Consider the following 15000-nt stretch of genomic DNA (forward strand, 5'->3'; position numbering starts at 1 on the left):
TTCATAATCAGGGAATACCCAATCACATAGTGACAACCAGTGTACTGTACCTATTAAGAGAGAAATGTTCTCATCGTTTATCAATTTTTTGTTGAAACAGATCATTGAAAAGACAGCAAAGGTGAACAGACAACGTGTTCTCAATGAGATAGAGCTTCTTTATCAGTGTCGAAGACACAAGTAAGACAGTGTTCCAACTAAGGGATGGTGCTAAGGGCCTAATGTTAATTTAAAAGTATATTTTCACAGCCTGCGTGAAATTCAAACAGAGATTACTGAACAAAATCACCCATGGGGTTACTTAATTATGTGTCATTCCAGATTTTCCTCTTCCCCAAGCTATGGGAGATTTATTTTCTAGGCCATAAAACTAGATTCAGGTAGCAACATCATGTATCATCTTAATTGTTACATTTCTGCAAGTGAAATTGTCTTGAAATGTAGCAATAATCCTTGTACAGTGTAAGTACACGAAGAGTTGTTCTAGTAAGACCAATAATCTGATTGATCCTGCTGGAGGAGTTGAAGGTATGACCTTTTGCCAATATTTTGGACATTCTACCACTGAGGTGTATTAAAGAGACTTGTGTGAACTTGGCCATCAAAGGGATTCACAAGGATCAAGTTAAATTAATTAGCATTGTCAAGAGTAAAATCTGGGAGTGGGAACTGGAACAAAAAGTGACTGAACACTAATCCTCTCTCCACCCTACCCCCTCAAGTACATTTGAAGTTGGGAACAATGGTGAAACCCTGGAAAGAATAATTTATAATTATCTGCTCAGGAACAACTGTATCATCAGCTCTAGGTGCATGATAAACCCATTGACTCTTTAAACTGTGCCTCATTGACAAGTAAAATTGTCTGTAGTAGTCTTACTCCTGGGTGTCATTGGGTTAACCCATTCACCCCTAAACGGGCCTAAACCGGCCATACTTAATATTTTACTCTGTCTAACACCAGAGGAGAGAGCAGAGAAGTCAATGGGTTAATCAGTCACTGAAAAAGTATGTCCCATTAAAGTGGACATAGTTTTTGAGTGGATCTTACTAGCGGAAGTTTATTAAGTCTCACTCAGAGGAGTCAATACGTTAACCCTTTTTTGCCTAAGGGATGCCCCATTGTTAAGAACCATATTTGCAGGTGCAAAAGCTGACATCCCAACTCTTCCCACATTTTATGGGGAAAATTTCTGCACATAATATAGGTAACAATCCTCAAAGTCTGTTTGTGTTGAAACACTTCAGTTATACAAACAAGTCTGTAAATTTTAGGATGCAGCCCCGTTTTGCACAACAGTTACTAAGACAATATATAGCAAATATTGTGAAATCCTGTGGCATATTGTACCCAGAGAACTTTATACCTTTATATGACCCTTGGCGGGGGTTTTACAAGCTTAGGATTAAGTGAAATGAGTATGTTGTCTAGTTCAAGGTGGAACTTAAAAGGTTACTTTGAAGGTCTTAATCTTTGTTTGTTCAAAAACGTTCCACTTTAGCCCTATCACTCCTAGTAGTTACAATAATAGATTTTAGTGTAATTACCTACTTAGGTGATTGCTGAAAATTCTCTGCGCTGATTGGTTGCACTTGAGGTCATTATTACTTGATAATCACCTACATGTAAGCGGTTTTTTTCAAAATGGCCGCTAGCCGTTTTGTCGAGGTGACAGATGAAGAAATTAATCATTTTACAGAAAGTTCATATTTTTCAAATAGTCGCCTACGTAATACACTGTATACTGAAACAAAAAATTATTCACTTCAGGCTCGGTGAATATCAAATGAATAACTGACCCAAGGTTGCTGCCTAACGGTCGCCCGGTCGCCTGGGGCGCCTTATTTGCGAGCGTGGGCGACCAAATATTTGAACGAGTAGCCCGAACGGGCGCCCTGATTCATCCTCATGCACTTTCTTGTAAATATGATCCCAGCTGGAATTAATTGATTCTGGGCTCTTGAAAAAATGACTTTGGCTACTAACTTTTAATGTTGGAAGCCCGAAGGGCTCCCTGAAAATTTCCTTAGGCAGCAGCCTTGTGACCTCACCTTTGGTGAATAATAATTTTTGCTAAATACTCTGGCTAATGACACACAATCAGTAATCATCAGTAGGCTTCAAACCTTTGGATCTGAAGCAGTTACTGTAATTTTGGCTTGTTGCCTCTTTTATCTGTGCCTTTGAGTCGTTTTGTTTGGTTGTTGTGTTAAACAACATTTTGTTGAAATCTCTAACTTACAAACATGTACCAATTTTTCATTTCCATAGGAATATCGTAGACTGTGTGGAATTCTTTGAAGACAGTCATAGGTAAGTTTAACTAGGGACTCAGTGTTTATGTGGTTGGAAGATCTTAACCTTGTTGGAAAGACCTTAGAGTGCATCACTGGCAGTCTTTAGTTTACAGTTTTATATGTATGAGCTGCAACAACTACACCTCCAAAAAGATCAAGGATGATGCATGCTTGGTCCATGAGGCAGGAGCACAAAGTCAAACTGGTGGTTTCTTTTTCTCCCTCTTGCTAAATTCCCCTGTCACAGCCTTTCTCACAACTGTCATGTATTCTCCCCCTGCCCTACTCTGGTTAAAAAGAAGCAATGTACTTTCCTTGCTTTTCTCCTAAATTAAAGTCTAAATTATTTATCTGATGTGTCTTTCAGGTTTTATTTGGTATTTGAAAAGATGAGAGGAGGTAAAATGTTATTTTACATTACTGCATGGTTAATTATTGATGACCACATGTAGATTTTCACCAACTGAAGGTAATCTTGAATGCATCCAAATTGACAAGATCAATTGAATACCAGAGGGTTGACTGTAGTTCAGATGGTTCGACTAAAAATGAATATGTATAAACAAAACTACATAAAGCAAGACGACAAAGAAAATTGAAGGAAGGAAAACAGTGGAGTTGTAGCTGCTACAGCTGTACATCAACATTGAATGTTCATGTCCACAAGACATTTTAACAAAGAAAATTATAAGAGGATGCAAAAAGTATTTTAAAATAGACAAATTTGTTTGAAGAAAAAGTGGTCAAAACATTGGTTGCATTTGCTTTAATTTGCGTCCATCTTGCTGCAATAATTGCAGGGCCTCTTCTCAAGCACATTGAGAAGAAAAAAGTCTTCACAGAGAGAGAAGCTGCTTTGGTTGTGAAAGACATTGTATCGGCATTGGATTTTCTTCATAAAAAAGGTGCGTAACTAACTACTAGTCTTAAACTAGTAAAAAAGGACTGTAGGCAGAACTCTGCTTATGGACATTTTGTCATAAACTTATCAGTTTCACAAAAGATTTAGTGGTAGATGTAGCTAAGAATAAATTCATCTGGTTGAAGGTTCTATTGAGGCAGTAAGTTCATGCCCTAAGCATCAAAGGGACCTAGTAAGAAGATTATTCCTAGTATCTTGCAACACCCGGCATTCTTCAAGATGGCAAATACAGGGAAAGAGAAGACACAGTACACAACATTACTTAAAACAACACTTTTATTTCATTTCCAGTGTTGATAAATTCAAGTGATAATGCCCTATACTAACAGATATTCGAGTTTTTTTGTTAACACATCAAATGACTTTTGAACTTTGTAGAAAATAATTTGCAATCTTCTCAAGACAGTTACTTCAATCGACATCCAGAACTCAGGCTGGCTATCACCCCTCTCCTAAGCTGCGATTTTCACCAGCAGCCGGCGCTTAGTGATATCATATATATCCCTGGTAGACCACGCCTGGTTCTGCCATGACCAGTGCCCAAGTTATTGGTTAAAACCTTCAACCCTTCTCCACCTCAGGGGTTTCATTAAGTTTTAAAGTAGAAGGGACCTTGTGATCTAGAGTAAACGGGCACCCTGGCCTATATGTAGTCTGGCTTTTCATCTTGAGACCTCCTTTGAGCAAAGGTTCTCAGTGTGGACGGGTGCTAGTACATATTACCTGTACCTGGGTCCTGGCTTCTAATAAAAACCCTGCCACCTGAGAGTCATTTTACTCTGGCTAATGCCAGATAAGTTTACTCACTGATTGGGGGTGCGTTTAGTGTTAATGGGTAAGGGGAACAGGATGAAATGTGGAAAGCCATAAGAATGTGCTTACATTTTGTTTTTTGGGAACCCTTTTTGCGCTAGAGTTTCACATAGTCATGACTCAAAACCAGTTCATTGCCAGACTAAGGCTGTGATTACTGCTCAAATTGGCTGTTAAATGACAAAATCAAAAATGTGGTGTTGTTCGGTCATCTCATTATGGAACCTTACCTGAGGTAAGGCAGCCTAACCAGCAAGTCCAACTTCCTTGGTAGAATTGAACTTGGTAAAAACGGAAAGAACTTGTACGAGCTGAAGCTAGCAAAAAAACTGGTGGGTAATCATTGAGACGTACTCTGAAATACTAAAAGACAAGAAACTCTGCACTAATGAATTTAACCAATGATAAGAAGCTTGCAGCAAGGCATAATCTAATAAAGACTACAAAAAATTCAATGAATGTCCAAGACGGAATTCTTAAGTCATGCCAGAGCTTAGCTTAAAATGCAAGGATTGTGCAGTCACTTAGTACACCAGGGTAAGGCGGCACAGGTGTTGCTATTTAAAATTGAAAAAAAGTTATTCATAACAGATTATCGACATACAGCCATCGATAATATGCTTGTACTTGAAATTCTGGATTAACACCGTAGTTTAAAAAGTCTGTTTTTGTTAGTGATATTGTGATTACATGTAATTTTGTAAAAAATTTTTTCCAGGCATAGCTCACAGAGACTTAAAACCAGAGAACATTCTTTGTGCCTTTGAAAACCAGGTATGTGAAAATTAGATTGTCCAGCTTACTGGTACCTCATTCTCTAGACTGTGAGATGCCTCTTTTTATGTAGCAAGGGTCTGTTTTATCCATCTTTGCTGCTATAGTTAGCAAGGCTGCTGCCTAAGAAAATTTTAAAGGGGCCCTCAGAGCTAAACGCTGAGAACTTAGGAGCCCAACATATGAAGTGAAGGTGTTGCTGTGAAAAATTAAGGCGCCCAGAGCTATTCTTTGGGAGCCCCAGGCTACCGGGCTCCCGTTAGGCAACAGCCTTGGTTAGTTACTCAAAACAAATAAAAAGTTCAAAGTATTGACAGTATGTGACTTGGTTATGACTCTACATATTGAACAATGGAAGTATTTCAGATCTATGTTCTCTGAGGTAGTGCTTAACGATGTGTTATTTAATTATGTTCTCCAGATATCTCCAGTCAAGATATGTGATTTTGACTTGGCTAGTGGGCTTGATGGGCTTTGTACTTCAGTCACAACACCAGAACTACAAACACCGGTATCATTTAGTTAGCATTCAGCCAGGGGATGTAGAAAAAATGACTGCTTTCTAAAAGTTGTTCAAAAAGGACATCACAGTGCCATAATTGAGAGATTTAGAATCTTGTTTATGTGCAACAGCAAGCAGGAGGCTGCTACAGTACCTTTCGTAAAAGCACGAAAATTCTCTTATTCAGTCTTAATCAGTATCTAATGTTCAGGAAAAATAAGCTAAAATCAAGATATATTTTTTTTCTGCTGTTTAATTGCTTTTAATGCAATTTCACCCAGGGTTGTCATCACACTTGGTTATTAACCCATTGAATCCTGAAACGCCCTCCATTTACGCGTAAAATCATCTTGCATTTGACAGTCTCATGAGAATAAAATCTGTTAAGTCTCCCTCCAGTAGTCAACGTGTTAAAATAAAAAACAGAGCTCTGTGAAACCCTTTAGTGAACTGGCATCCTGACCTGGAGAAAGTATACCCACCTTCTCATTGATTTATTTACTATAGCTTTTATGCTCCCAGAATCAAAATTACGTGTACCTCTCTTTACACACACCTCCTTACAAGTGTTCAACTTTTCCTTATTTCCGAATTATTGACTATAAAATATTGCAAGCTATGCAAAGCCTTGCTTTTTTTCTGTAGGTTGGCTCGGCTGAATATATGGCCCCTGAGGTTGTGGAAGCTTTTAAGACTCAAGCCACAACATATGATAAACGGTGTGATTTGTGGAGTCTTGGGGTCATTCTGTAAGTTGACAAGAACAAAATTGTGACTTTTGTTATTGTAACAATTTTTGACTCATTTTGGAAATTCGCAGTCCATTTGGGAGCATATCAGGAGGTCCAAAGCGTAGAGGGTGGAGTCGGTTGGGCTGTTGTGAGTGGATGTACAGGGTTAGGGTTTAGTTGTTCTGTTAACAGAAAGTCAAGGATTATTTTTGTCTTAAACTGGACATCATCGCACTTAATAGGCTCCCAAAAGCAAATTCCCTCTATTATTTTTTTCTTCTTCCAGTAAGTGTGCAAAACCTCACTAGAATTTCACAAAATGTGAAAAGCTTTGCTATTGATCAAAAGTTGATTTTAAATAGGGGGTTTTTTCCACAGCTCTTTCATTACACCCCCAAGGTTGAAAGCAGAACTTAGCAAGTGCTCTTTGTATCCAAAAAGAAAATTAGGGGTGACCATGCATTTTTCAGAGACAATTAAGCTTCAGTTTGGAAAAGAATGCCATACATTGCTTTGTATTAACTTTTATGTAAAGCTTTTTACAAATGATGTTGATTTCAATAACACTTGTTAAGATCTGCTTTTCCCGCATATTCATAAACCACGCAAAAACACCTTTGAATTAGTGTGCACCGTCCTTAATTTCATTTGTTTATTACTTCCTTCTTTGCTTTTTGTAGTTACATCATGTTGTCTGGTCACCCACCTTTCTATGGCAAATGTGGAACTGAATGTGGATGGGAGAGGGGAGCAAACTGCAAATCTTGTCTGGTGTGTAGAAATTAGACCAGCTATTAGATTAGCTATTAAGTTTTTATAATACTATTTTAAAGAGAAACCCACTCCTGCCGAAAGGCAACCTAAACTACAAGAAATGGGTGTAGTGAAAAAATTCTGACTCACTTCTTTTTCCTTGTAGATCTCTCAGGTGAGGCCATCTTAAATAATATTGTGACATGCTATGGCTGCCGTATTGTTCTTAAATAAAGAGCTTAATTGTTACAGTAGTTAGGGCTAGCGGTGCTTAGGCAACCACTGGCGCTGCTTTTTTGATCTCTTGAGTCGAAACAGCTCTGCCAGGATTTCAAGTGTGACCAAGAAATAAAATTATCCGTCTAAAATACACAGTCTTCCCTAGAAATTATAGCGATGTAATTATTATATGTTATTTATAGCTCATTTTCTATATCAACGCACCCAAATGCTCCCTGAGAACAATGAACTCAGGATGGTATGTAAATAAAGACTTCAAATTTTGGCGAGCGAAGAATATATTTTTTATTATGACAGTGGCTATCTGCACTCCCGTCTGGTTTCGTGCAACAACAACAACAATAATATTTATTTTTTAAGTATCACATATACAATTTTACATCCAAGATGGAACAATAAAATAATTACAACACCCTTTTCCTCCGCTAGTAGCTTGCTGCCAGTGTGACCGGGGGAAACGAAAAGAATAGCTTACCAACTTGCATCACAAAAAGAGTAAATATAGACGGTAACAATAATATAAAATCCAAACAAGCAGAGAATCAAACTACAGAATATTAATACTACGACATATGATGTCCTAAAGTGGTTGATCAAATGAGGTACTTAATATAATCATCCTTTAGTTCAAGCGTGTCGCGTAGAATTTACCTCTTCTTTTCGGAAATTCATATTTCCTAAGGGATTTAACAGAATATGGCAGCGAATTCCAGATTGATACACCAATTCTTGCAAAAGACTTTCCCTTTGGCTCAATTCGAGAAGATTTGACATAAAAATTAACAATCATTTGATGATGATCTGGTATTATAATAATTGTGCATTGCACTGGCCTTGATGATTTGGTTTATGCATTGATATTCTCATCTTTTCCTTCTCAGGACATGCTTATGAAGAGAATCCAGGAAGGTGTTTATGACTTCCCAGAAAAGGTATGGTGTAATTCTCTGTAAGTCTACAAACAAGTGGAGAATGACTGTGACAAACCAACAACGACAACAACAATTTTAGAGCGCGTTTCAATCGAGTGTCGTAGAGCGGTTTTCAATTGAGTGTCGAAAGTAATTAGCGAATTGCTTTAGTTTTTCATTACTTCACTCATTGATTGGTTCAAAGTTCTCGCGCCACTTTTTCAACCAATCAGAAGTGCCGAAAACCCATCGTGGCTCGCGCGTGCACATTTTCCCGCGCTTTGTGTCGGCTACGTGTAATTACTTCGAGTTTTGATTGGTTTACTGGATTGTCTCCGTCCTTTTTGATTGGCCAAAGGAATAACTTTGGTTTTGATTTTCCGACACTCGATTGACACTCGCTCTAAAACCAAAACCAAAGTAATTACTTTGGCCAATCAAAAAGGACGGAGACAATCCGGTAAACCAATCAAAACTCGAAGTAGTATTACACGTAGCCGACACAAAGCGCGGAAAAATGTGCACGCGCGAGCCACGATTGGTTTTGGTTTCAAAACCAAAGCAATTCACTAATGACTGTGCCGGAGGTCTTAGGTCTAACCTCCTCGGAACACTCTGCAAGTGCACTTTGGTGTGACATCAAAATTGACTTGCTGCTAAGGGACCATGTTACCGGTGTCAGTGGTCCCTCTTATGTTTTCGGCCCTTCTACGCTCCCTTTGAGCTGCCCCCTCGCATTTTAGTCCCCGACTGCAAATGGAGTGATTTGTGCAGCACATGCAAATGTATTTAATTATAGTAAAATGCGCAAATTAAAAGTCTCAAGTTTGCCTTTAACGCAAAGGAATTATGGAAACGTGTTAAAGTCGTTCGCTCTTAATCATGGACTTATACTTTCGTTTTAAAAGCGGCCTTTTACCGATGAAAAACAATGTTTTCTTCCTAAGGAATGGGACAGCATTTCGCTGGAAGCAAAGAATCTTATTTCAAACCTTCTTGTCCGAGATGCCACAAAACGATACACAGCTGAGATGGTTTTACAGCATCCATGGCTGCAAGAAGTATGTGTTGCTTTTTTACTTTAAACTGTTCTTAACGACTCTGCGTAACAGGGGACTCTTTGCTTTCCTTTTTTGCTTTAACATATGCTTCAACATCCGTTTGTTGAACACCGGGTGAGGCTAAATCGCGTGGGTGGGTGGGTGGTGGGTCATGGGTCGTGTTTGTTTGAAGATAAAAAAAGATATATATGAGCTCCCTCAGTGCTCGGCCCAAATTTGTCTTAGGGCTTAAGTCTTGTGTGTTTCGAGAATTTCCAGTCGTTTATCAAAAGAAAGATTAGGGTTAGGGTTAGGGACAAACGACCCACGATCCACGATCCACGACCCACCCACCCACGACAATCTCTGAACAGCGATTTTGGAATATGTTGAATCGATGTTGATGAGGTGTTGAAACCCGTTTGCCGACCCCAGCAGTGAACATCACTGAACATCGTTCAACAAAATCGAACGGATGTTGTGGCAAATTTTGAAGCTGTTTACCCGGGCTTTAAATTCCTTATTAAACCATGTATATTATTGCATAGATACTGATGAAATACCAGGATTTCTCCTGTTACTAAAAAATCATATCTTCACTGCGCGCAGTGAACATTCACATGTGAGAATATAGCTGTCGTCATGGTAACGAACACGATTAGCCACTAAAAAAGCGAGCGTCCTCTTCACTGTGAGATACTTTTGTACTTTAATATAATTCTTCTCTACAACATTAACATTTTTATTGCAAAATTTTACATTATCATGATTTGCTTTTCATAACTTTCATATCTTGTTTCATGTTACACAACATGCGTGTTTTAGCGCCGGGTTGGTGAGCACTTTTTCATCATTTCGAAAATGAATAAAACAAGTTGTTTGAAATCTGGACATTTCATCAATATCTATATAATAAATAGAACATTACATGGCCGCTTGGGGATACGAATTTTATCTCGAGTGTTGAAAGTATCTCTCACGAGTGAGAGATACTTTCAGCACGAGAAGATAAAATTCGTATCCCCAAGCGGCCATGTAATATCATCTATTTGTGATATACCAGATAGGATTTGAAGACTGTTCTTTAAAAATACTTACTTTTATAGATGGGCTCCCTAGCACTTTTTGCCACCAAATAATTTGTCAGCTTTCATGGCCTATGGAACAAAAACACAAGGCGAAACGGTGGGAGGTGACTTATTTCATGAGGTTCTTGGCACTTCTTAGGCTATTTTTCGGAGCGCGGTGCCCGGTGCGTTTACTCAAACAAAGACCTCCCAGAAAATGATACCTTCTGTACGTTGTATAGGGTGTTTGACGGAATTAATCAGCTCCGTAACTTATTAAAATAATGCACGCTATCGAATCCACGCAGGCGTGGTTCGTGATCTAATTATGCACGCTAGTGACCTGAACAAAACTTGAGCGCCCTCTCTCCAAGGAAAATGTGGTTTCAATGTTAGAAACCACCAATCGTTTCATGGTGAACTCAGAAAGTGTGGGGGATCTAAAAAAGCTTCTGTTCTCCAGCTTGTCTATAGCTCTCGAAAAATTTACGCGCAGTCTTGAACAAATTATTGTTGATTGCGCTTGGTTCACGGAAGTTTCTTTTGCTATGTTTTTTTTACAGGCAAGTAACACCCCTCTGCCGACACCCACTTTGTTGACGAGGTATGAAAACATTTGCCTCATGTGCTGGAGTCTTCATGTCAGAAAACAGACCCCATTAAGTCATAATTTAACTGGCCATTTGTCGATTTAATAGCTTAATGAAGGTAGAATCAGACCAGACTATCAATCATCCCTAAACAGCTGAGTGGAAAAGGCTTTCAAGTGTTCTTGATAAGAACTATGAACCGTAGACCCCGTTTCTCAACCTTTGTTCATATAATACTCTATGGCATTGAAAGTGCTACCTTCGTTTATTTTTTTTCATTTTTCAAAAATGTGTTTGCTTGTCTTTAAGCCGGCAAAATTTCAAGCAGACTACTTTTTATTTCAACTTAAAAAATTATTATTATTATTATTATTATTATTATTATTATTATTATTAAAAGTTCGCCTTAAAATCTTGAGAAAGTTGGGTGGAGGAAATAATAAGTTCGAACTCTCAATCGCATGCATTATGTGTGTGTACCTGGCTACTTCAGCACACAGCACTTGTGTTACATTTAAGAAACGGTCCGGATAAGAACGATAGCAACAACGGCAACGAACATGTTGGAATTCAGTTGGTATGCAAAAAGGTGATAACTTTTCTATTGTCTGTACTTACTTCTGATTGGCTTAAACAGCAAAAGTTGACAAAACTTCATAAAAGCAGTATTATATTCATCCTTACTTTCCAACCATCTTCCATCTTTCATCTAGTCTCAGTTTAAATGATTCCACAGAAATCGTATGTGGGGAACATGTAAAATTGTAAACGTTTCTTGGCTTTTGTTTTCAACTCTTGTGATTGGTCAAAATCTTTTAACACAAAAAAACACCCTTTCAAAGTGGGCTGTAAATGAATTTTATTGCGTTAACGGCTTTCCTGTAGGTTTATGCATTCTCTGTGTAAAAATGATAACATTCCTATGTGGGGAAAGCCCCGTTGCCGCATAACAAAGGAAATTGCTATCCACCTTACACGGATCATTACTTAACAAATAGATTCCATGTTGCCGTGCGTCTGTTCAGTAATAGATCACAGATGACGTCAAAATGTGTTAAGAACAAAAAAGTGGCACACGAGGCGATAGCCGAGTGTGTCACTGATGTTCTTACCACGTTTTGACGTCTTCTGTGATCTATTACTGAACAGACCCACGGCAACATGGAATCTATTTGTTTTATATAATAAAGAATTTATTCGCATAAAAGCTGATGGTGACGTCAATCGTGCGTCTGTCCTCTGATAGATCATAGGCAAGAACCAATGAAAATCCGTGAATAACTTGGGTTATTATACAAAGGTTAATAGACTGCATTCTCGATCGAGTGAGTATTTGACGTCATTCTCTCCTCGGTTCTGATCTCTGGTGAACGCGAGTAATGGCGGACCGTCAAATCCAAACCTGTACTCAAAGTGGAAATCTTTGGGTCGAAATTAAAGCTTAAAATTTGTGTCTTTTGGGAGTTAAGCAAACAAACTTTAGAAATATGAAGAGGGAAAAAGGATGAGTTAAGTTTTAATCTATTGGCTCTTTTTTTAAAAATCTGGCGGCACGCTGTTCGCAAAGTTCCTTTTCCCGTAAGCTATACGGCTTAAGCTTAGTTCCCACTGACGACATAAGGATCATAAGCATAGTCATAATCATAAACATAAACATAAGCTTCTTATGTTCTAGTGGGGACGGCCGCTCTAAAAACGTAAAGCTTTTCCTCGAAGCTGGCCGCCATCTTGAAAATGAACCGACCCGAAAGTACTGGTCCTAGACTTTAATTGGCCAAAACACAATGACCCCGTTGCGTCATTATGTCGTTATGATTTTCGCGTTCCCACTGCAAAGAAAAGCGACATAGTCATAGTCAAAGCCATAATCATAATCATAAGAAAATGCCGCAGCCTTCTCAAAATATTTTTCGGGAGCAGGTCATAAGGAGAGTGCAGACGGTTTGGTGCTGTAGGCACCCTCGGGCCAAGCGAGTGCCCAAAGGACGCAAGCTTCTACGGGGGTCTGGGGGCATGCTCCCCTAGGGAATTTTTTAAATTTAGACATTCACAGATGCAATTTAGTGCAATCTGGGGGGTTTAAAGTGACGACATTTCACATATGGAATTGACACTTGTTTGGAGTCTGATAAGAAATACTGGAATGTTAGTTAAATAAACACTTAATGTGCGCGACGCCAAAAAATATTGCGGACGCGAATTTGTACGTGAAACAAACTTTTTTCAAGCTTTTATAATATCTCCAGTGACTTCACGTTCGAGCTAAAAATGTGTCCGACATTTTCTGACGGGAAGGAGACGGTCAAGCTTTCTGAGGAGGCGGCTCATTGAGCCGTCGACCGGCCGGTTTTGAGAAGGCTGAAATGGTCGATCATTTTCTTATGATTATGGTTATGTTGATCATAAGGGCGCCTATGATTATGCTTCTGGACGTTCCCACCAAGACATAAGCGACATAACAGCGTTATGTTCGTGCCTATGATTATGATTATGATCGTTATGTCGCTAGTGGGAACTAGGCTTTACTAAACTATACTTTCCTAGTTTGACATCACGTTCTCCCGCATCATAGTTAAGTGGGTGTACTCCATCAACTGTCTTCTTATTTTCTTTTAGAAACATGAACGCTCTTGATCTTCAAGAGTTTGCAGCGGAAGCAGTTGCCATGAACAGAATGTTTTCCGAAGCATCTGCAATAAGTGATGATCACAACAACGAGTTTGTAAACAACATCAAGCCGCGAGTGTTTGGTCTTTCACCTCCTTCGAACTCAGTTCTAGCAAAACGAAGGGCAGCTTCTATGAAGCTTTCATCCAATCCCCAAAGCAAAGAGACGGAAGTCAATCTTATTTAAAGGCAGGGAAAAGTCATCTCGTGCCTTGTAGTCTTTTTATTTACTGTATTTATTAGATCCGTTTTCACGGTTTCTGAGGCCATATTGATCTTTTGTAAAGAGGGTACGAATTATACGACACGTATTATCCGTCTAAGGCGAACTTATGCAAGCAGTGATTTTTATTGCCTCTGTCATGTACATCTCTCGTGAAGACGGGCAGAAAACGCTTTGTGTGTCTAAACGAACAATCCACTTTTGTGCGTCAAGGATAACGCACGTCTACACGCGCACGTCTTCTACGAACTTTTGTGATTAAGATGCAAATTCCTACGAAATGTGAAGGTCGTAAGGAGATGTCCAGTCTTAATGTCATTCCTTCTTTTTTTAATGACGTAATTTTCTGTTTGATGAAGGACAGGATTAAGAGAGTTTTCTGTGGAAGTCTGGTTTTGGCCAAAAGCCCATCAATGTACTGTTATTTAAGCCGCCCACAAACGAGGCGAAAGGACGGGGGGATGGCTTAAGTTTTTGCATAATAATTGGCCAATGAAAAAGGACGCAGACAATCCAGTAAACCAATCAAAACTCGAAGTAAAATTACACGTAGCCGACACAAAGCGCGGGAAAATGTGCACGGGCGAGCCGTGATTGGAAGGTTTTATTTGCAGTTAGCATACTGTTTTGTACTGATTTCTTGACTCGTTGGTCAGGCAGCCACAGTCAATTAAGGTTGTCATTTGTAATGTAAACATCTGAATGGATCATAATGTATATTTTGAGCTACTTTATTTTAAAGAGCTCTTTAGCTCTTTTGACAGTTGTACATCATTCAAGATTTATGAATTTCCAGAATTATTTTTTATTTGGTGATTATTGATTATTCCCTTGAAATATATAATTAGCAATACTCAATGTCGTGTGTCTTACAAATGTTGACACGAACTAAACGGATTTAATAAATTTACATAGAACGAGTTTCGATGGAGTGTCGTAAAACCAAAACCAAAGTAATTACTTTGGCCAACCAAAAGGCTGGAGACAATCCAGGTAACCCAATCAAAACTCGAAAAAATTACCCGTAGCCGATACAAAGCACCGGAAAAATGTGCACGCGCGAGCCACGATTGGTTTTGGTTTCACATCTGATTGGTTGAAAATGTGGCGCGAGAACTTTGAACCAGTCACTGAGTGAAGTAATCATAAACCAAAGTAATTATCTTATAATTTTCGACACTCAACTGAAAGCCGCTCTAATGAAAAACCAAGCAATTCGTTAATTACTTTCGACCCTCAATTGAAAACCTCTCTATTTACACAATGAGTCCTACAAATTAGCCAGTATCAAAAATATCATAATTCTCTTCGTTTGCCCCTCCAAAATTTTGCATTAAGCATTGTTTTTATTTTCTCTTGGGACTTGCAATGGTCCCAAGAGAAACTGGAAACAATGCTTATGCAAAATTTTGGAGGGATAAACAAAGAGTATTATGGTCAACTGCCAAATAGCCAACTGGTTTGCCGCC

The 15000-nt window shown here is 38.8% G+C and overlaps 1 protein-coding gene across 4 annotated transcripts in view; it reads left to right on the forward strand.

The window, feature by feature from the left end:
- The window catches only part of LOC138024193 (MAP kinase-interacting serine/threonine-protein kinase 1-like), a 22272-nt gene extending 7830 nt beyond the window's left edge, over positions 1–14442 (forward strand). For 3 of the 4 annotated variants that reach the window (XM_068871303.1, XM_068871304.1, XM_068871306.1), the window contains 12 exons: positions 101–180; positions 2273–2314; positions 2666–2697; positions 3099–3203; positions 4752–4807; positions 5229–5318; positions 5955–6058; positions 6721–6811; positions 7915–7965; positions 8892–9005; positions 10615–10655; positions 13258–14385. In XM_068871303.1, coding sequence (XP_068727404.1) covers positions 101–180; positions 2273–2314; positions 2666–2697; positions 3099–3203; positions 4752–4807; positions 5229–5318; positions 5955–6058; positions 6721–6811; positions 7915–7965; positions 8892–9005; positions 10615–10655; positions 13258–13495 — 1044 coding nt within the window. In that variant the 3' untranslated portion in view covers positions 13496–14385. Of the gene's footprint in view, positions 1–100; positions 181–2272; positions 2315–2665; positions 2698–3098; positions 3204–4751; positions 4808–5228; positions 5319–5954; positions 6059–6720; positions 6812–7914; positions 7966–8891; positions 9006–10614; positions 10656–13257 lie in introns of all 4 variants that reach the window. The other variant, XM_068871305.1, reaches the window with a different exon arrangement.
- Positions 14443–15000: the final 558 nt, after the last annotated feature.

This window comes from Montipora capricornis, chromosome 11, assembly GCF_036669925.1.
Source record: "Montipora capricornis isolate CH-2021 chromosome 11, ASM3666992v2, whole genome shotgun sequence".
Lineage (NCBI taxonomy): Eukaryota > Metazoa > Cnidaria > Anthozoa > Scleractinia > Acroporidae > Montipora > Montipora capricornis.